Source organism: Streptopelia decaocto, assembly GCF_964273445.1.
Source record: "Streptopelia decaocto genome assembly, chromosome: 3".
In the NCBI taxonomy this organism is placed as follows: domain Eukaryota; kingdom Metazoa; phylum Chordata; class Aves; order Columbiformes; family Columbidae; genus Streptopelia; species Streptopelia decaocto.
Genome location: NC_138656.1, coordinates 82,303,708 through 82,324,411, shown reverse-complemented (window position 1 = coordinate 82,324,411; position 20,704 = coordinate 82,303,708). Strand labels below are relative to the sequence as shown.

The window sequence follows — 20,704 nt, the reverse complement described above, 5'->3', positions numbered from 1 at the left end:
CCTCCATGCTACAGACAGGAGGCAGACAGGCACAGGCAGTGAGTGAGTAACACGAAGTCACTCAGTTTTCTGCCACTTGTGAGGTGATGGCAACTCAGCTTCTTCCAACAGATCCCTGCTTCTTTCACACTACGTTTGCTACAGCTTGTGCAGAGAATGAAGCACAATGAAGCCTGTACTAAAGGCCACTTTAAACATGCAACCTGTTATGACAAGAACAAGAAGTACCCTGCTCCTCAGACCCACCAAGTTCAACCTACAACTCAGCATGTTTCAAATGTGCACATAGACACTGAAACCAAAGAGACTCCAAATAATCTTTAATTTCAATGGAAACCGAGTACACAGAGATTTGAGTAAGGAAATGAGCTTCAGCTCCTTTTGTTTTATCTGTGTGAATATATCACTCAAACCCCTGGATATTCAAAAGCTGCGTTTAATGTTGGACTCTTAAATCTATGCTGTGTAATGCAATTAAACTGTCTGGTCCTGCATGCTGCACACCCACACTCCTCATAACAGCTGAACTGGGAGTATGACATTATTTTTGACATCTCAGAAAGTGTTTAGGACTTTTAAGCAGATAAGGAAGTGCCAACCCACTTTGAAGTTCCAGTGCTGCATTCCTCCAGCTGAGTGACGCCCTGTAGACATGTCTTTCTCCATGACCCTTGTCTCAAGTCCTTTTTTTGCTGTGTACCAGCTTGCTCTCTCAATGGGCAAGAGATGGCAGGGGAAGAGGAGCAGGGCCCTCAGACCAGAGGGGCACTGTCAGAAGGGAGGGGAGATTTTTCAGTTATGGTGCCTGTAGCTAAGATGTCTACATCTGACATGGCTTTCCAGGTGATCTTGTTTAGCAATGGAGAGGAACAGCCACTTCTGGGCTGTATTTCACCTCCTCTGCTGTGGGATGAGACAGATAAGACTCCACAGGTTATCTATTTCTCTTCACTGACTACAAAGGAAACCAGGACAAATAGCTCCAGCGCGCGTGTCTATATTGCAGACATCTGTGTTTAGGAACCCAAACCACACCTGAGGTGTCCACACCATGACTGAAAGAGAGAGGAATTTCCTGCGCATCATTTAGCCTTGCTCCGGTTACCTCACTCCCTTAGATTAAAACAGGAATTTCTGTCAGTGCCCTGCAAGCTGCCATGCGAGGGCGAGTGGGGCCGTGGCGAGAGTACACAACTCACCAGCTTGCGGATTTCACATTCTAGGTTCTGAATACAATCCAGTTTCCTCTTGCGGCAGCGCTGAGCTGCAATCCGGTTCTTGCTGCGCCGGCGGACATCGTGGATGAACTCGAGCTGCTCTGAGGTTAGCTTGTGCATCTTTATCATCATCTGGAAATCATTCCTTGGAAGATCTGTGATTTGATCAACAGGAAAAGGAAGTTTCACCTAAAACAAACAAATACAAGACAAGAGCAGAGAGTCACATTTTGCTTGCTGAAAGCAAGCCGAACATCTGTGAGTGGAAGGATGATAACCTACGCTGCCGCCCCCTAAATAAACAACACACCAAGTCTGACATTGAGCGAGTTCTTAACACTCTCTTGTGGCACATTGTGTAGGTCCAGCTGGTAAGGATCAGATTATAATTGTACCGAAATCAGCAATATAGGTGAATCCAAATTTCTAAAAAAGCTCTAATAACAGATCTCCTTGCATTAAAATAAGGGTCTGTCCACTAAGAGACATGGCCTTTTGGAAACAGTGAAGGAGCTTGCTGCTATTAATTTCAAACTAGTTTCAAGGAATGGGCTATTACCGCAGCAGGAAACCTGCCTCTGCACGGCCTCCAGGACCGAAAGTTTGATTAGGTGCGAGTTTAAAAATGCAACCTGACACCTCAGGTGGATGAAAAATACCATACTGCAATTAGGAAAGGATGTCTAATCAGCATTTCAGCTGAGCAGTACATCACACAGGAAGAAAGGGTCAAGAGTGTGATGTATCATACCCTACCTTGCTAAAATAAATGCATTTTGAATTAAACCAATAATATTTTTGTAGATTGAAGAGCACCCGAGTTGCACTTCTTAAAAAAACAAACAAACAAACAAACAAACAAACAAACAAACAATCTAAACCCTCAGTTACTTGCGGTAAAACATTTTTCCTTCAGGTCATGAACTGCCATCCCATTTTGACCACAAACCATGTGACAGTATCTCCAGGTTCTGACTTCAGGAATTCCAACCATCTCTCCAACTTGTTGCAATTATGCATTAAAGCAAAGCAAAACACAAAGGTACCAACAACTTGGCGCAACAACCACACACTGTCCCAAAACCCAGAGAATGAAGGACGTGCTCAAAGACGTCTGTTAGCTTTTTTTCCCCAAACCTATCAACTTGTTCAAATCAAAGTGAGCACCTTTCCCTACAAACCCTGCTTCACTTGTAACTTGAGACCAATAACATGACTATAAAAAAAAATCGTGTTCCCTGGCAGACTGCTGTGTTTGGTGGTAGAATAAGAGTCAGCTGACAAAGCTGAAGAAGACAACTGAGTAATTCGATTGACCGCCTTTCTTTTTCTGAGTCATACCCACATTGCCCAAAAGATGGCAGTAAATATTTACATTTCTGTCCCTGTTTAGGACAATCCAACCTCTCGAACAAGGAAACTATTCTGCATGCAGGCTACCAAAGAAGACTAACTTAAGTTGCTCCACCCAAGCAAAAGATTTGGGTTGAAAAGGTTCCTTTGATATTTAAAACACGGTTATCGTCTTCAAACAGTGCACTTTAATTATTTAGAGATAAATAACAACACAGATTAGAAGTTTTTTTCATCGGAGAGCTGGGTTTGCTTATGCAGAACAGTTTGCTGAGGACACATGTACACAAACACACACTAGTGGCCTCTGGCACTGACAGTCCTGGACCTGCCTTGCTCATAAGCTTGTGTTTCCTTGTCCTTTTCTATCATTTCTCTGCACACCTCCAAGCTGGGCAACGTGAAATTCAGTGCAAACAGCTACTGCATCCTTTCAGATGGTTTCATGCCCTGAACATTGCCCTCTGCCCCATGTGTCCAGACACCGCTTTGTAACACGCTACTTGACAGGTCAATTTAAACCAGTGAGAAACACCAAACGCTGCCCCAATTCCCCCAAACTCCTGCTTGTACACGCGAAGGCTGACCTTAGGCATGGTGATGTGGACAACCTTGTTTACAGACTGCTGCCTAATGACATGAAACCTCTTTGATTTCCTCTCCCCAGGCTTCGTACGGTCAACATAAACTCAGTGTCACCTCCTTTTTTTCTCAAGCTTCAACCAGGGCCTGAAAATGAAAACAACCCATGCTTTCCTCTGAAAGACACCACAGTTTCACAGCAAAAACAGCCCTTTCACGTTGCCAGTTTTCCCTTATTTTCTTAAATCCACAGTGAAAAGCGATGTTAACTTTATTTCTCCTTCCCTCTCCCTTTCAAAACATATTTACTTGCAAGGAGGAGATGTGCTTACAGCTGGAATGGGAATGAAAGAGAAGCAACTTAAATCTGTCAGGTAGAAGTTGCTGAAGGGAAACGGGAAAATAAATAGAAACAGAGTCATAAAAAAGAAAAAAAAAGATTGAAAATAAAACTATCTACACTGCAGGCCAGAGACTGCTATCAGTAAACCCAACATAATCCCACTCCTGTCACAGGCAGCACTGCTCAGGATTAAAAACGTGAAAGGGAGAGTGGAAGTGAGTCAGACTCATTTCCTTCACCATTCACAGCATTTTTATTGCCTGTCTCCCTCTCTGCAATTAGCTGTCAACTGAAAAAAAACCCTCACCAAGCCTTTGGCCTGGACACAGTGAATAAATACAGCGGGGTATTGCTGCAGAGAGAAGCTAATGGTGTTTCACATCGGTGCAGGGCAGGACTCTCCCCTATTTATCACAACAGAGCAATAAGTCAGCGTGCAAGCGCTGATGACTGTGCCATGAGTGGGATTCATCTGACCCACTCAGAGGCATCTGAAGTGCGGGGTTGGGACTGGGTCATGCCCAGGTCCCTGCAACTGGCGTGGGGGACAGGGAGGCCTCGGGATGGCAATGTGTCCCACACAGCTTCTCCCTCCTCCTGGCTGCGGAGGGAGCAATATAGGACTTAGAAAAGATGCTGCATCTTACAGTATCTAAGGCAGGTGAGAGAATCACAGAATCACAGAATGTCAGGGATTGGAAGGGACCTGAGAAGATCATCCAGTCCAATCCCTCTGCCAGAGCACGAACACCTAGATGATGTTACACAGGAACGTGTCCAGGTGGGTTTTGAATGTTTCCAGAGAAGAAGACTCCACAATCCCCCTGGGCAGCCTGTTCCAGTGCTCTGTCACCCTCACTGAGAAGAAGTTTATTCTCAAATTTAAATGGAACCTCCTTGGTTGAGCCTGGCTCCATCCTCATGACACTCACCCTTTACATATTTATAAACATTAATGAGGTCACCCCTCAGTCTCCTGTTTTCCAAGCTAAAGAGACTCAGCTCCCTCAGCCTTTCCTCATAAGGGAGATGCTCCACTCCCTCGATCATCTTCGTGGCTGTGCTGGACTCTCTCCAGCAGTTCCCTGTCCTAGAACTGAAGAAACCTTACCTGAGGTGGCTGAAAAAGGACAGTCATTTTTTTCTAAGATGTGTAAGGAAAATCCACCAAGTATGTTTTCTCGTAAACTTTTTAGCAACTATGAATTTTATACAGGAAATGACTGTGTACTCTTTAGTTTGGCCTATTTCAAGTTAGAAAAGTAAGTGAGATCCCTGCTCCTTCCAGGAGTTACTTCAGCCAGAGCTAACCTTGCAGAGCAATTAAATATTCCCTATCAGCACAATTACTCTTTCCCTGCATTTTTACACCAACACAACAAACAAACTGGTACTTTTCTGTCACCACTGCAGGCTCTATTGCCCCTGGCTCTGGCTGATGCCCTCCTGAGAGGACAGCCAAGCCAGTCTGGTGAAAAAGAAAACTCGTTTATGATTTTGCGGCATTTTTTTTGCCCGTATTAGCATTAGGATGCCAGTGTAAATGTCACTGCTTTGAGCGTCTAAGTCACAGCAGCGGTCTAGACAGACAGGGATAGCCATTGACTCAGCACATAAAACGCCCATATATAACCGATTAATCCCTTCAAGCTTCACTAGTTAGTGCCAGCTTGGATCATGTGCCAGTTACTGCTGTGCTGCTCACGTACAGTACTAGTTACTGCTGCTGCTCTCCCCTTTCTCTTTTTCTTTGGAATAAAGGAAAGGTACAAGGCCCCGTATTCCTTATTTCATGAGTAACATTAGCTTTTTCACTTTCTTTATATCTAAATTTCAACATCATCTTCCTTCAGCTGCCAAGTGCTAGTAAGACAACAAACTTCCTAAGCCTGCCTTAATATCACAATAGCTAAAACATGGAGAGTAACTTCCTCACGTTCAAGTTTATAAACCCAGTAATATCAGGAAATCTGGGATGACCTATCACTGAATTCTGGGGAGGAACTACATTCCAAAGCAAGCTCCTGGTTGTCCTTTCTATGTCATACTCTTCATTATGTAGCAACACAAACCAGTGATGAAGACTCATCTTAGATAACTCAGTACAGTTCCAGTAGACTTCTGGTATGGCAAGTTTGGTTTACCCTTTTTACTAGGGCTCTGACTTTGCTAAGCATCAGAAGTCAAACACAGAATGGGTGGCGGCCGGTCACTTAACATAGAGGGTTTTGGACTCTCTCTGAAGGTTATTTGCTTACAATATCCTCAGTGGTCCATCTGCATTAGTTTTGCCTTTATGAAAACTTCCTTTGAAAAGTGAGTCACTAACCCAGGCAGGAACTTATTTTAAAATATAAATGAAAGAGACATTGAATGGAATTCCCTAGATAGTAATAATTCTTGGAAAACTCCACCTTTTACCTCCTCCTACCCTTGTTTATTCTTTTCCTAAGAAAACTCACCCATCAAATTAGACTGAACTGAGATTTCATTTTAACTGGTTTAGTAGTACAATATTTTTTTACGAGTTTCCTAGCAGAAAAAAAACCCACAAACGCATAGATGCTTGCTGAAGAAACTGAATATCAAGAAAAGCAAGTAGTGCTGAAGTTTCTGTTCCTAAGTAGGTTAACAGATTGACAGACTACTTCCTTCTTAACAATTCATTATTTCAGGGCTTATTGTTTTGTTGCTGCTATTTTAAGCAGGATTGTCAGAACCTGCCTGCAAGCACCAAGCGTAAGTCTCTAGTATTATATCCAAATAATTGATTTTTAACAACCTGTGGAGGCCTGAGGCAGCTACGTGAAAAGAGCAACACAAACTGTTAAGTATTTCTGTTAAGTCCCAGCAGACCAAGTAATGGCCTCGTTCCCGCAACTCTGTAACATGGGGACACCCCCAATTGCACTTGCTGCTTCTAGCATGAAGCCTTCAGAAAGGGAAATCTCAGAAGATTCTGGGTGGCTGCCCTAACAGGAAGGAAAACGAAAGGCAAAGAAACCCTGAGAGGATTTATCAGCGGTGTTACGGGGACCACCACGTCCCCTGGCACTGCCAACTGCAGCCTGCACCCCTGTATGGGACAGAGAGGCTGGCTGCAAAGTGGGGTCACCTTCACCCACATGGCACTCACGTCAAGCCCTAGCACCCCACTTTTGGCACTGAACGACTTGGGCATGTCCTCCTGAATGGCATCCATCTACGGGAAAGTAGAGTGCCCTAAAAAAGCAGAGAGAAGAAACCTTTCACCTACTTCTCGCACAATCGATACGCGGGCAAATGATGTTTTGTGACCTTAATTTTGGCACCAATAGCACTCTGGGACTCAAATCAACACCAGCAAGGTCCAAACTCCAGAGGAACTGAGCAGCCTCATGAGATAACTGATGGTCAGAGTCCATCAGGCTTATTCCCATCAGGCCGTCCCACCCAAACGAAAGCCCACCCGCAGCAGAAGACCCTGCACAGCCGATCTCCAGAGGAGCAAGTGCCTGTGTGTCGCCCCCAGCTATCTTATCAGGTGCTTTTGGAAGAGAAGCCCAGCAAACACTGTGTGACCCAATAAGACAGGGGGTGAGGGAACTATGTGGAAAGCTGTTAGGACAGTGAGGGCAAACTGACAGTTCCAGGAAAGGAGAAAGATTCCCATGCAGGAATCCCAAGGACAGAAAGCAGTTCATTTCACACCGCTGTGAGTCTCTCCTGCCGTTTCAATGGCAAAGTGCAAAAAGTGGGCAGAGGGACTTACACAAGAACTTCATGTTGCCATTAGGTATCTTCTGCTGTCTGGTTTAACATACCCTGCAATGAGGTTTCCACACAGGATTGCAGGATACATGCCCCAAGTCGCTGTATAAATACAACATTGTCTAATGAGGCTGCAATGTCCTTTCTTGTATCGGTGACAACTTTTACAAATTAATTTTTCAGACAAAATCCATACCCAAGTACTGGTGTGATCTGTCTACCCTTTGCTTGCTCAGGATAGCGGAGTGCAACATCATGAAGCATTAATTTCCTCACCATATTTTTAATGCCTAGCAGTCCTAATCAAAATGCCCCAGGGGAAAAAAAGATAAAATGAAATTTTTAAAAAGTGAAAAAAAAAAAGCACTTTATCAGCAGTCTCAGGGAGAAAACTTGCTCAGCACAGTGTAGAAAATCTTCCCAGGAGGAAGCCAATGGCAAAACCAGCTGGGGAGTAAACCCTTCCCAGCTGTGCCCCAGAGGCAGACACATCTGCCTGACAGTAGCAAACCAAGATGGTCTCCCGTAGCCCACCCGCCTGTTCCTCTTGTGAATGTCCCTCCTCTCATTCATGCTCTCCTGAACACATAAGACAAACTTTTTCAGGAAACCACCAACAGTCTCCTGTATCCTTCTCATTTGACTCTTCTGGGCTCATTTTTGCTCCAGCATCTCCACACAACTAGCCAATTATGACAGCTAATTAGTCATCTAACCCCAAAAGCCTAACCTCCTGCCCTCTTTGCTGCCTCATGCTGTGCATTAGCCTTTGCTGAGCAAGCAGCATATGTGGGTGGAGATCTGATGTTCAACTTGGTCCTATTCCCTCCTCCCTTCCACCCCTTGTAAAGTCGGAGCCTCACCAGGTAACCTTGGCACTGCCAAGCAGAGTGGTTCTGCTGCAGAGCTTCCCAAATGAGGTCCTACACATGGTATCCCCATCAGCCTTCCAAGGAAACTCCCTCCTGCATAGTCCCCAGCTCAGGACATCAGGACAAACAGGAACCATCCCTTCACAAACATCAGTACAGCATGACAGAGTTTAGGACACCAGAGGCTCTCCAGGCTGTTCAGCCCTTCCTTAGAGCTAAGTAACCAACTAAAGGAACCACCCACATCTCTCTGAAAGGTATCTTCCAGAGCCTGGGATGTAGCTGATGTAAGGATTGAGAGATAAAATCAAATTCACTCTTTTCATCTCTAGCCCACAGCTGAGCCCAACTGATTCTGTCCTGGGTGCTCACAGCATGTTGAACCCCCCAAATTTCCACTTGCTGCCCCCCATACTAAAGCATAAGCTCTCAGTGGAGCACTTCAGCATTACTAGAGGAGCCAGATACACAGTTGCACCCAGATGCTCTCCAGGTTATGCAGTTTCCTAATAAAACTCCAATAACACATTGAGTCTCTTTTCAGTTTCTGGACTCCACAACACTTCTACATAATGTAAGTCTTCCCTAAAACTAGTAACTTCACACAGATGGTTTATGTGATCACACTTAGCAGTTATCACTGCAGCATCTCCAGCTGGCCCATCTCTAGTTTTAGAGAGGGGCCTCTTCCTCCTCCCTCTTGTGGGAGAGCTGCAGAGAACTCATAGCTTGCTATTCAGTCCCCAACCGTCTCCCTGCCATTCTTCTAAGAGTGCTGGAAATTAAAGGATAACTCCTCTTCAAGACCACTTATGCAAGAGCTGATAGAGCTCACCACCAAACAAAGTGGGGTCACAGGCAGGAAACATGATCTCAGTTGTCACTTAATGGAGGCAAAGCCCATTACTTGCATGTGCAAGAGACACACAGACACATGTACACGGAGGGAAGACGACTTGAACACCATTCCTGCAGCCAAGGGTGGCCAGCTATGCAACTGTTACACTCATTTCACACCTCTCTTTTCCCACTCAGTCTCCCTCCTCTACTCAAGCTGTTAGTGGTAGGTAGCAGTTACTCTCGGTGTGGGTTGCCCGACCCCCTGTGACAGCGAAGGCTTGAGGTTGCTGGAATCACCTCAGCAAACTAAGGATGAGGAACGGTGCTTTGTGCCACGGGTGAGGGAAGGAGGAGGGCAGGACACTGCTAGCAGACTCCTAAGCACAGGAATGAGCTCTCATCAGTCAGCAATTCGCTATTGCCCCACACCCAAATTCTGATAAGTGCCAAACACCTCGGAGGTCAAGCAGACCCATTTACGTGAAGTCAGCCATGCACACTCCGCTGATGAGGGAATAAATAGAAGTTACTCTTTGCCCCTATAAACAAAGAAATGCCAAGTCATTCAAGAGAATCAAGGAGCAATTAATTGGGTCACAACAACTGCGATATATGTACTTATCTTAAATCCCTACCTCATGCCCTCTGTCTTGCACAGGACATGATTCACTGTCTGCTTCTGAGAATGACCCAGACTCATCGCTGGAGTTTGTTCCATAGGATGGCTCACATTTAATCTGGGCTCGGACTGGGTTGTACAATCCATCCCCCACCACGCCGGGCTCCTGGTGCTCGGGCGCCAGGAATCGGGGGCCTTGGGAGCATGGGGAAGAGGAGAGCTCGCAAAGACGCAGACTGCAGGGAGAGCCACCGCTGCCGTCCTCTGCGTAGGAGTAGGAAGAGCACGAGCTGGAGGTCCTGGTTCTGGTTTCCAAAGGAGGAGAGCGAGGGCAAACTTTAATTGGCACCGGACAGCTGGTGTTTGGCCGCATCCTTCCCGGCAAGTGATCAGCTGTCAGTCCACTGTGCGAATAGGTCTGGGAGCTGGGGAGAGACTGGCTGCTGCCAGCCCACAGACCCTTTGGCACAGTCTCAGTGAGGTCTTTGTCCAAGCTGCTCACGCCGGAATATGAATGCACCGAAGTGTTTACTTGGTCACAAGCGTTTGAAGAGAATATAACACTCCTCCTGTCCAGTTCCCCTTCTTGCTTACAGAGAGTTTCAAAGCCGGGCCCCCTGAGTGGTGATCCCACTGTGAAGTTGGAAGCATCCTTCTGCATGGCATGGGACTGTCCGTAGTTCCCTGTGAAAGGGACGTAATCAGTTTTGTGGTCACCCTGAGTTGTCCCTTTCTCAAAAGGGCATGCTGGACTCCTGCCAAAGTGCTGCTGGGAAGTGCTAGGGAAGCCAACCAAATCTATGCTTTTTGTTCTGTTGAAGAAAGACCGCAAGCAAGAAGGAGAGGACCCACTTTTCGGCCTGTCGACGCAAGTGGGGCTTGGCTGCTTCCTGTCCATTTCAACATCCCCTTCTTTATCCCTGATGTCAGGTTCATCTCCAGACAGGCAAAGTGTGATGCTTTCTTCATCGTTCTCTTCATTCTGAGGCTCGCTTTTTATCTGCCCCATAGCCAGTCCTGATTTGAGGCCATTTCCAGAGCTTTCTTCATTGAATGTGCTTGCAAAACCTGAGGTACTGATGTGTGATGTGTTGTAGACATTCTTGGTACAAGCAAGCTGGTATTTCTTGTATCTAGGGTACCGTGTTACTGCATCTTTGTCCAAATTGTCCTTGCTATCTCTCAGCATGTCCGAGTCAGGCAGCATTCCTTTGCCTTTGTCTGCTCCAGCAACAGTGGTTTCAAAATTGAAGGGCTCTTGGTGCATCCTCTCTCTTGGGCAAGATATTTTTGACGTCTCCATCGTCTCCTCTTCGTCTCCATCCGAGTTCTCCTCATCGTGCATGCGCTGACAGGTGGTATCTTTTTTGCACAGGAACAGGCCATCTTCGTTGTTCAGCAGCTGTGTCTGAAGGAAGCTGAAGCAGGAGTCCTCCAGGTTGTGCATGCGCAGGAACTCGGCGCAGTGGATGACCTCCTGGATGTTTTCTCTGCTGAGTAACAGCTTAGCAGTGTAGGCAAACTGTAACAATGGACCAAATCCCCTGACAGTGACCTGCAAAAAACAGAGAGAGAAATTGCCAGTGTTACCATCAGCTCTTGCTGTCATCCCAAGTCCTTTATTGTGTACTTAGATAACCTAACAGATCTAGTGTCCAGAAATAAATCCTGCTCAGTGCCATTTATTGGTCTATCAGGTCAGCAACAATGGTACATCCAGTAGCTAGCACTGCACCCTTTATCTTCCTCCTGTACATCATTGTACAGGTTGAGCTCAGCATTATTTTTCCCAAATATCTTGAAGACCTGTGAACTAAGCCTCTGCTGCTGCAATAAAAGACTAAAAAACCAAGCTGTTTTGGATGCTGCTAATTCTTGGAAGGATCTTATTTTAACTGTTATGCAGCCCACCACCCCGTAAGTACCAATTCAAATTCTATTCTTCTGCCCCAGTGGAAGCTCTAGTGAAGAGTAGTTTCAAGTTTAAGATACCCTTTAAATACTAAAAGTGTCTTGGGAAGGAAACATTTAATATTATAGAAGAATTCACAGAAAATATCCTTCTGCCTCTTTCAAGGGCAAACTGGTTCCTCTTTTTCTTCTCAGATTTTTGCAAGTCATTGCTGAATAAACACTGGGCAAGTAATGACTGCATAGCTCTTTTCTCCATCCCATGGAGATTATTCCCCTTATACCATTCCTGATTTCAGTGAGTCTGAGGTACAGCTAACAGGAAAGAAATCCACATTCATAGTTCAAGTGATATAAATCACTCTGAGTCCCATCTCAGTTCATAATTTCCCCCCATTTTCTTTGTAGAAAGAGTAACAACTTTCCAGGAGAGTGATCTCCAGGTCTGATTTATGCACCACTATTTGTCCTTTTTTCTTTTCATACAATCTATGCAATATTTTACATTCTCATGTCATATACTGAAAAATAGACGCTTCCTCTTCCCAGAATTTTACAGTGACATCTTCACAGATACCTATCAAATAACTTGCTAAGCCACATAATAAAGTATTGATATTGTCTATTTTTTGACCAAAAATGCACTGGCACTAACTTCTGTTGCACTCTTTCCCCCGCAACATATGTGAAACAAATGTACTGGAAAAACTCTATTCTTCATGAAGCAGCAAGAACCTGCTTCAAAATCAGGGCTCACCATCAAGGATAAAGCTTTCCCCACAAGAAGGAGATTGAGTGCTTTGGCCACTAAGTTGAGACCTAGGAGACCACAACTCAATTTCCCGCTGCATCAAACACCTTCTACACAACCTCGGCAAGTCCATTGAGTCTTGATTCACCAAGACACCTTTTTGCCTTGCTTGCAAGTTGTATTCATAAATCTGAGTTCCCTATGTTTTGCATACCAGTGAAAGGCATCTAGATGGCATTCAGAGCACCCAAACGCCTACATGTCTGTGCAGAGCCTGCAGTCTGCTTCTGGCCGCAGATATCTCTGGTAGATGTTCCCAGCTTAGTTTCTTTTTTTAAAAAAAAACAAGAAGAGGAGGTACTACTGTCCCCTTTTTGTAAAATGGCCTAAAAATGAGAAGAGGGACCTAGAAAGTAGAAACCAGGTCCCTTCCCCAGGCTGTGTGGGTTCAGACTCACACTTCCCAGCTCCTCAGAAGGATATGCTATCTAGTGGGTATGGGATACCCTGAAGGTGAGCTGCTTTTCCCTGTCCTTCCAGTTGGATTAATGCCACTGAGCAAGAAGTTGCTCAAGAGGTTGGTAAGACATCAGGCCATGAATTTGTGATGGGTCTTGTTCGTGATTAGCATAAATCTTGAGTGAATAATTTGGTTCATCCCAATGAAAAGCCTATAAATTCCCTATACTGCCTCAGGACCAGTGTTAGAGCTCACAGATTTTTATAGAAAATCCCGACTTCCAGAAACAAGCTTTTGTTATTCACAGATCTGCACTTGTAATGCTGGATTATGAGATACCACAAGTCGTGCAGACTTTGATGGAGAGAAAAATATTTTAAAACACCTCCAAAATTGCTCTCAATAGCTTTTCCATACATAATATTACTGCTGTATCTGCTATTTTAAGAAACAGTGCATTTTCATGCACATACTTACATACTTGCACATTCCTGTTTTACAATGCGTCTCTGGTACAGAATTGCCTAGATTTACAGCTGGCTATTAAACCCATCTCTGCTTTATCAGTGTTACATTTTGTGCCTATTTGTTAGATTATCAGCTCACTAAAGGCCGATCTGCATTTTATCTATGCAGCATGATTAACAAAATTGCTCGGGAACTTAATGAGCTACTCGCAGGCTGATGTTTCTCTTTGATAAGATCTTCAGTGTGGGGGCTTACATATTCCTACACATCTTGTCAGCTCCGCAGCAGCGTAGGTCTGTAGGAGAAACCATAAATACCACCTGGGGTTTTGGGGTCCATTTTTGATGAGGAGGGACCGTGGAGCACAAACCCAGCTTTCCCGGCAGTTGTGTCACTTGGCCACTAGGTGGAATGGCTGGAAAGCAAATCGAAATAATTTTCCGTGCAGGGCCAGGGTTTCACCTGCCTGCCTGCCACACGCTGCAGAGCCCCAGGCTGACTCATACCAGCCCACGGCAAGGCTGTCTCCCACGCTGACTCAGGTTTTCACTCCCAATAAACTACTGTGATAACAGACAGCAGCAAGACAGCTGTTGCAGCTGTTCAGTGATGGGTGCATCGGAAGCAGAGTCTGAGACTGCGCTATGGGCTCCCCATGATGCCCGGTAGATGCCTCAAGGGAAGGATGATGAAAACACTGGTCAAACATGCGCCTTGACTTCATTACAAGATCTTACGCAGTGACACAATTTTCCACAATCTCACGATTTTCAGATCCGGAGCAGGAAAGTTTCTTATCAAGCACCCGGAGCTTGTCATTGCCCTCAGGGAGGAATCTCTCAAGTGTGAATGCTTGAAACTGCAGAAACAATAACTTTGGTAACAAATGCATGCGAAGCTTGCTGCCAACTGTGAAAGCCAGCACAAACTCTGTTGCTTGAAGATGTCTAAATATTGATTTGGCTGCCATGGCCAGTCCCCTGCCTCAGCCCCACCAGTTTTGGGACCGCCAGCATCTGATGCATTCTGGCAGGAAGGCTGGAATCAAGGCACTGGAGCATGGCTATGAGCACCACACACCGGGAAAGAAAAAGCTTTGAAGCTGCGTGTATTACCATCACACATGCATTTCTGTAGGAAGAGGTAAGAACAGCCTTTTGAAATGATTTGACCTGACTGATGCATCCCAGCAAAAATAGCTAGTGAAACCAAGTTGATCTGTGTTTGCAGAAGGAAACAGATCATTTCTCTGATATAGCAGTCTCCATTTACACGTGAGAGAGACCTGGATGGGTAAAACACATGCCAGCAAAAATCTCAGTTTATTTTTTCCCCTACTGTAAACAAGATGCCATATGTCCAAGATCTGTTTGTTTTTAGACCTTATTTTCCATATAAATGAGCGTTTAAGTAGGCAGGTTAAGTTGTGGGAACCTCCACTGGACACCTTGTCCAAGCGCACATGCCAAGTCAGTGCTTCCCCTGCCCTCTGATCATTTGCCTTACTCCAGTTTCTACCCATTTCTATTGTTTAAATGGAATTGACTTGCTACAAGAAAACCAGGCAGAGGAAAGGTAAAACATACATAAAACCAACAATGCCCACACAGACAAGAAGAGCAGAGCGAAGATTTCAGCTTCTTGGAGGTTTGCTTTCCCTTATCTTTCAAGGCAGGCCAGGAGAGTACTCTCATGTACTTGAAACATGCCAAACACCCTGCCAAGTCTAAGGATGAATCACTTTGTTTTGTCCTCCTCCTGTCCCCGTCTGCTTTTGTATGCATTAAAAACCTTCTGCACGCCTAGTGCACAGAGGACACGGCTACTGCAGCCCTACTTAAGCCTACCTAAGTCATCTGGGACATCTTGCTCTACAGCAATCCAAGAGATCAAGCACAAGGGGGTACAGGTACAGCTCCTGCCTCTGCCATGCTGCCACAGGTACTCCACGCTCAGTGTGTGCTATGGAGGTCTATGTCAATTCAGCGTAGCGGCAGTAACAAGCCTGACCACTGCTAAGGTGAAAGAAAGAAACTTCTCCGGCCCTTTATCTGCCACTTGTCTTTCAGATTGAGCTAGCTGAGCCAGGGGATGTGTTTTGTCTGTCTATGCTCTCATGAGTTTATGATACTGAGGAACGGGCTGGAAATAGTACAATGATACAATCACCGTCAAGAGAGTTGTTAATCAGCATTAGCCATATTGAATTTACTGGCAAAATACAGACAGCAGCCCTGCAGAAAATAAGCATGAGAAATCTATTTTAGTTCAGTCCGACAATGCTTTTCTCCTTATAGAGTCCGGTGGAGTGCGATGCTCTGGTTAGCTTTAATTGATTTAAGTGACCAGACTTCCACTACTTCCTCTGGGAGATCATTGCCAGACTCTACTTAAAACCTCCCCATGAGGAAATCTCCCTTCCCTTATTTTCCTCCATCACCTCTCATTATATTTCCTCGATGCATTCTGGGTAATGCTTCTTCCTTCTGAAGAAGTAGTATCATCGTTGTACTCTCTGCCTTCCCTTCTTCTTTGGTTGATATTGTATCATTAATGTAAAACTGGCTAATTAAAGGAAAACAATATTGATCACTGTCAGATGGGAGAATAAGAAGATGAGATGAGAGTAAGCAATGGGAAATGCTAGTAAAGGCAGCATTACAGATGCCAATACAGAGCTTTTTTAGCACAACATTTTTTTAGTACTGGGCACGCACTATTCTAAAATTAGGAGGAGGGTTAGCTCACTTCCACATTTGGAACATCGTAAGGGACTTCTAGGGCAGAAATTCTATTTTAAATGTAGTTGTATGCACGCCCACAGGCGCTGCGGGAGACACAGCACTGCGGCTGAACTCTCTCTGGCTCCCGACTGGATCGGGTCTTCTCCATGACAGCCGATCACACACGCTGTGGAGGCCTCCGCGTTGTTTTGAACACACGGGACATGGCCTCAGAGCACATGCAGAGGTCTGACATGTCTGTGGATGGAGCTGGACTCGCTGTGCACTGTGGAGTTCATCAGTGCATGATCATTAACTGGCTGCCCAGACTTCCAGATGTCTCAAAATCCCAGCCAAACAGATAAAATCCTCCAGTTCTGCACAGACAGTATTTCTTATGGGGGGAAAAAAAGAGGTTATTTCCAAAGGAAACATGGCTGTCTTGTAACCCTGCTCCGAATGGCATCTGTATGAAAAGCTGCATCAGGAGCCGGGAAGGTCAACCAACCCCTGCAAAACGCCAGCAAATATGAGCTCAATTTAAAGAAGGGAAAAGTGATTATGGGCAAGGAAAGATCACTGTAAACATGTAGGAATGTAAAACTTGGCAAGGCAATATCTAAAATGGAGCGAGAGAATGTTTACAACAATCTGATGCATACTAACACATCGAGAACAGGGAAAGATTGTCTAGTTTGCTATGGGATGCTATTACTGATTGCAGTGAGAAAAAACTGAAGAAATGAAAAACTCAGGGACTTTTTCCTGACTCTTAACCTAACAGCGAATTCAGTGACATCTTGGAAGGCTTTCCTGGGAAGATGATGGATACTTGATGTCTGAGTTATTGCAAAGCAAAACTAACAAAGCATAACCTTGTTCTGGTGAGGTGTGCTTTGATAATTTGGTGGGCTTTGATAATTTGGTAGGCTTTTCCAGCTGTAATTCCTGTGCTAACGAGGGCACAGTGCCAATGATCTTCCAGTAAACAGCACAGAAATTCAACAGTGAATGCACGTTAAATTGTTTCTTTTCAAATAAAGAACACCTGGGGCATGCTCAAAGAACAGGCTTTTTGGTGGGGGCGTGGGAGGGCAGAGCCCCCTCCTCCCCTCCTGGGATGCAATAAGAGGGGCAGAACATTAGTTGCTTAATCCCATCGAATTGGGGGTAAATCAGTCAGACCTTCAGACCCACTGAGAACATAAAAGTCCTGATGGAGCGGCACAGGTGCAGATTATTGTATTTATGCACTTGAATAGTCTTGTTGAAATCAATAGTACTGATGGGTTTTCTGTGAAGCATGCAAGCTGCTTGTAGGATTATAGATTATAATTTTAGTATTTTGATTTTGAGGATAAGTTCATCGCCAGGCATCTAAAAACAGTTACAAACCCTGCATCTCTAATCTCCAAACATCGATTTAATTATTAAGCCACTTTGTGGGGAAGCAAGAAAGGAAAATTGAATCAAACCTCTAATGCTGAATATTAATTAAAAAAATTGTATGGATACATAGAAGAAATGTGACTGTTTCTTGCAGAACCCAAAATCATTGTTATTCGCATACTGTTTTCATAGCAGGCCTGCTGTGGTACCCGTTTTGTTAACGTTTCAGTGTTGCTATTGCGGTCTAAAGGTGTGTGTGGAGATCTTTTAAATCCATCTCAGCCCTGAAGTTTGTCTAATAAGCCCAAGGCTGTAGCAAACAAACGACTAACTTCTCACTCGGCCAGTGTGTTCGTAACACTATAACTTATATAATCAAACACATGCTAGAAATAGAAGATAAGATTAGTGACAGTTAACTGCTGCTGTTTTTCTCCACAGCCTAAAGAAGGTCTCTGGGATTAAATATTAACTCTAATCTTATTTGCTAAAATTAGCGCATACTGTATTATTTTTCTTTTATAGCCAACTGCAAGTATAGCGCACAAGTTATTTTCAGAGTGTAATCTGATAACCAAAATCAGTCACCAAAGCTGTTATTCCATTAAGAGTTAAGAGACTTCCTAGTTATTTATTAGTTATTTTTATTTGGGATGGTGGATCCTGGCAGATCATGTTTTTACTAGCTCGAGCTTATTTGGTTTTGGAAAACTCTCTGAAAGATTTAAATATATTATGAGGCTCAAACAGGTCAATCGCATGTGCAAAATCAATGGTGCTAGACATCCCTGTTTCTCTCTGTATGCACAAAGCAAGCCTGCACACAGCCAGGAATTGTTTTGAAACTGTGATCCTTTTACATAGGGTGGGAACATGCAGGAGGCAGGAAAAAGTCAGAAGAATAGATGATAAACAGCAGAGTACTTTCATAAGCCAGTGCCATGGCAGTACTTTACTGCATTTTTCTCCTCTTTAACTTAACCATATTTAAATGTCCTCTCACCAGCAGCTTACAGATGCATTTCCCCCATCTACCCATAAAGCTGTGGACCTCCTAAAATGAGTAATCACTCTTTAAAATTCAACTTGGGTGAGAAGCAACAGATGCAGGTATTTGTATTATCTGGGCTTTTAAACAAGAAAGGAATGTACAAATCGCTGATGGAGGAGACTAAGAGTGGCCTTTGTTTCCACTCTAAATTGAATTGAGCAGATACCCTCCTCGCCTCAGTTTCACATTCTGTCACTTCAGGTAGCACATACAGGTTTGGGCAGGATAGTGACCCAGTGTCCAAGTGACATTCAGGCACCTCCCGCATTGTATCACATGGCAGGGGTGGGAGGCCACCACACCGCCACCGCAACAGACACCCCTGGGACACAAATGCATGCCAGGGGATGGGAGAACCCAGACACACAGGTCTTTTCTTTGAGAGGCTGATTTACCTGATTTATTTTTTTACATTTATTTTTATAGCAAAAAGTCCCACTGAAAAAGCTGCCACCTGCAAAGCCACACTGAGGCCGGGCTAAGGGGCATCCTGATATCTTTCCAGTGCATCCTGCAAAAGAGCCTCTTGAGGCATCAGGCTGAGAGCTTCAAGGAGATGCTTAACTCCCTTTAATGGCACTTTGACAAAAGATGCCATGTCAGAGGTGCTCATTCAAGTTCCAATTTTGTGCTTAAAAAACCAAAAAAACAGAACAAAAACAGGGGTGCCCCCTCCTCTTTGAAGCCCCAGCCAGATGATTAATTTACACCAGAATCCCTGATTGCCTATGTTAGAGTATTTACAAATCGGAGGAGGAAACCAGATGACTTCTCATTTTCCTCTCTCCAGTATAATGAACGCGTCCAGGGGCAGCACTTCAAGGGGCCTCCTCCCTCCTTGTTGGAAAGGGAGGGAGAGACCAATCCCCCCCAGTGCCCGGAGAGCATCGCGATGCTCCCGGGTGGCAGGGGCGACCGCAGGAGATGAGGTGGCGAGGAAGGAGAGGTCATTCACGCCAGACTTGCCTCGAGGACCGGGAACAATAATTGCAAACTGCATCCATTGCCCCGTGAGAAGTGCGTCAGCGCTGATGGCGCGGGGCAAGTGGCTCGGAATTGATTGCCAAGCGCAAGGATGGCGTAAACAGCCAGCAGATCAATGCCCGTGTTACTGGTTATGTCAGTGTTCAACTGCACGTGACTTAGGGCGAAGCACAAGAGTTAAGGTGCCCACACACTTGGTGTTTTTCAGAATCAAATTCACTGCAGTAGGGGCCCCAACTTCGAAGCGTTCTCAAAAATCTCAAAAAAGGTCCCCAAGCATGGGGCCAATATGTCAGATGAACCAAAAGGGAAAACAGAATCAGAAGATGTCTAAGAATTAAAAAAAAAAAAAATAATCAAGTAATAAAAGCAAAAATAAAGTAATATCTGATCTAACTACAATGCTTATTACAATCAATGACTTCAACTTTTATTTCACCACAGAGTCTAACTGAAATTCTTCTGACCTTAGGAAAGTGAGACTGGTTTCAAATTAGAAAGAAGGACTTACTTTTGGAAATCCTGACAGTATCCCTGGGCATTTTCAGCATCCTTCCCACCCTTGAAAATTTTAATGGGAAATTAATTTCCTGAATTTGCCATACTTTCAGTCTTCCCAACTTCCAGAAAACACACTGTTTATTGAGAGGGAGGGTAGAAATCACCAGGCATAAGACTTTGCTGCTGACACATTTTGGTGCAGGAAACAGAAGGCATCTTAACCAAACATAGATGAATATGCTTGCAAAACTGAAAGGCTACAGGACTGGAACACTAGTTTATTAAACCATTAAGAGAATACTGCCTGTAATTCTACGCATCAAACTGGAGGCATGACAGCTGAAGTGCCACTGTTTGGAGAAAACAACTTAATGAACTTCAGCAGAAGGAGGTATGTTTTTTCTAACTAATTACGTGGTTTGAGGTATGTTTTCGATGTTAGAGGCTGCCCAGGGCATAACTGGAGAACACAGACAATTCAAAATCAGGGCCAAGAGAGTACCTGCAGGCAAGCATAGGTGAAAAAGCTTGGAGGAAAACTTTCAGACTGCCGAGGTCAGATTCTTGGTCGAGATGTTAGAAAGTAAATCAGAGACAAGGATGTTTCAAATAACCTTTTCTCCAAAGGCAAAACTCAGCCACAACATGACTGAATCAACAAAGAACACATAAAAGCCAGTGGCACTAATTAGCGGTTTAAACACTCAGCCATGAACTGGAAGATAAAGCAAAGGGAAATACGGCTGTGATAACTGGCAGTCTGCAATACATTTGGTTTTCCAATGTGACTCGTGCCTTAAGGAACCTGGAACACAGTAGCAGAGGATGACACAGGAGGGTGGATCAGCAGAAAGGCTACTTTCTCTCCCTGGACGCCCATGCAAACCATA

The 20,704-nt window shown here is 44.6% G+C and overlaps 1 protein-coding gene across 2 annotated transcripts in view; it reads right to left on the bottom strand.

Annotated features, from left to right (window-relative positions):
* BACH2 (BTB domain and CNC homolog 2) overlaps nt 1-20,704 on the bottom strand; it is a 187,540-nt gene that overhangs the window by 4,909 nt on the left and 161,927 nt on the right. For both annotated transcript variants that reach the window (XM_082050129.1, XM_082050128.1), the window contains 2 exons: nt 9,593-11,131; nt 1,200-1,406 (listed from right to left, as the gene is read on the bottom strand). In XM_082050129.1, coding sequence (XP_081906255.1) covers nt 1,200-1,406; nt 9,593-11,131 — 1,746 coding nt within the window. The remainder of the gene's footprint in view (nt 1-1,199; nt 1,407-9,592; nt 11,132-20,704) is intronic.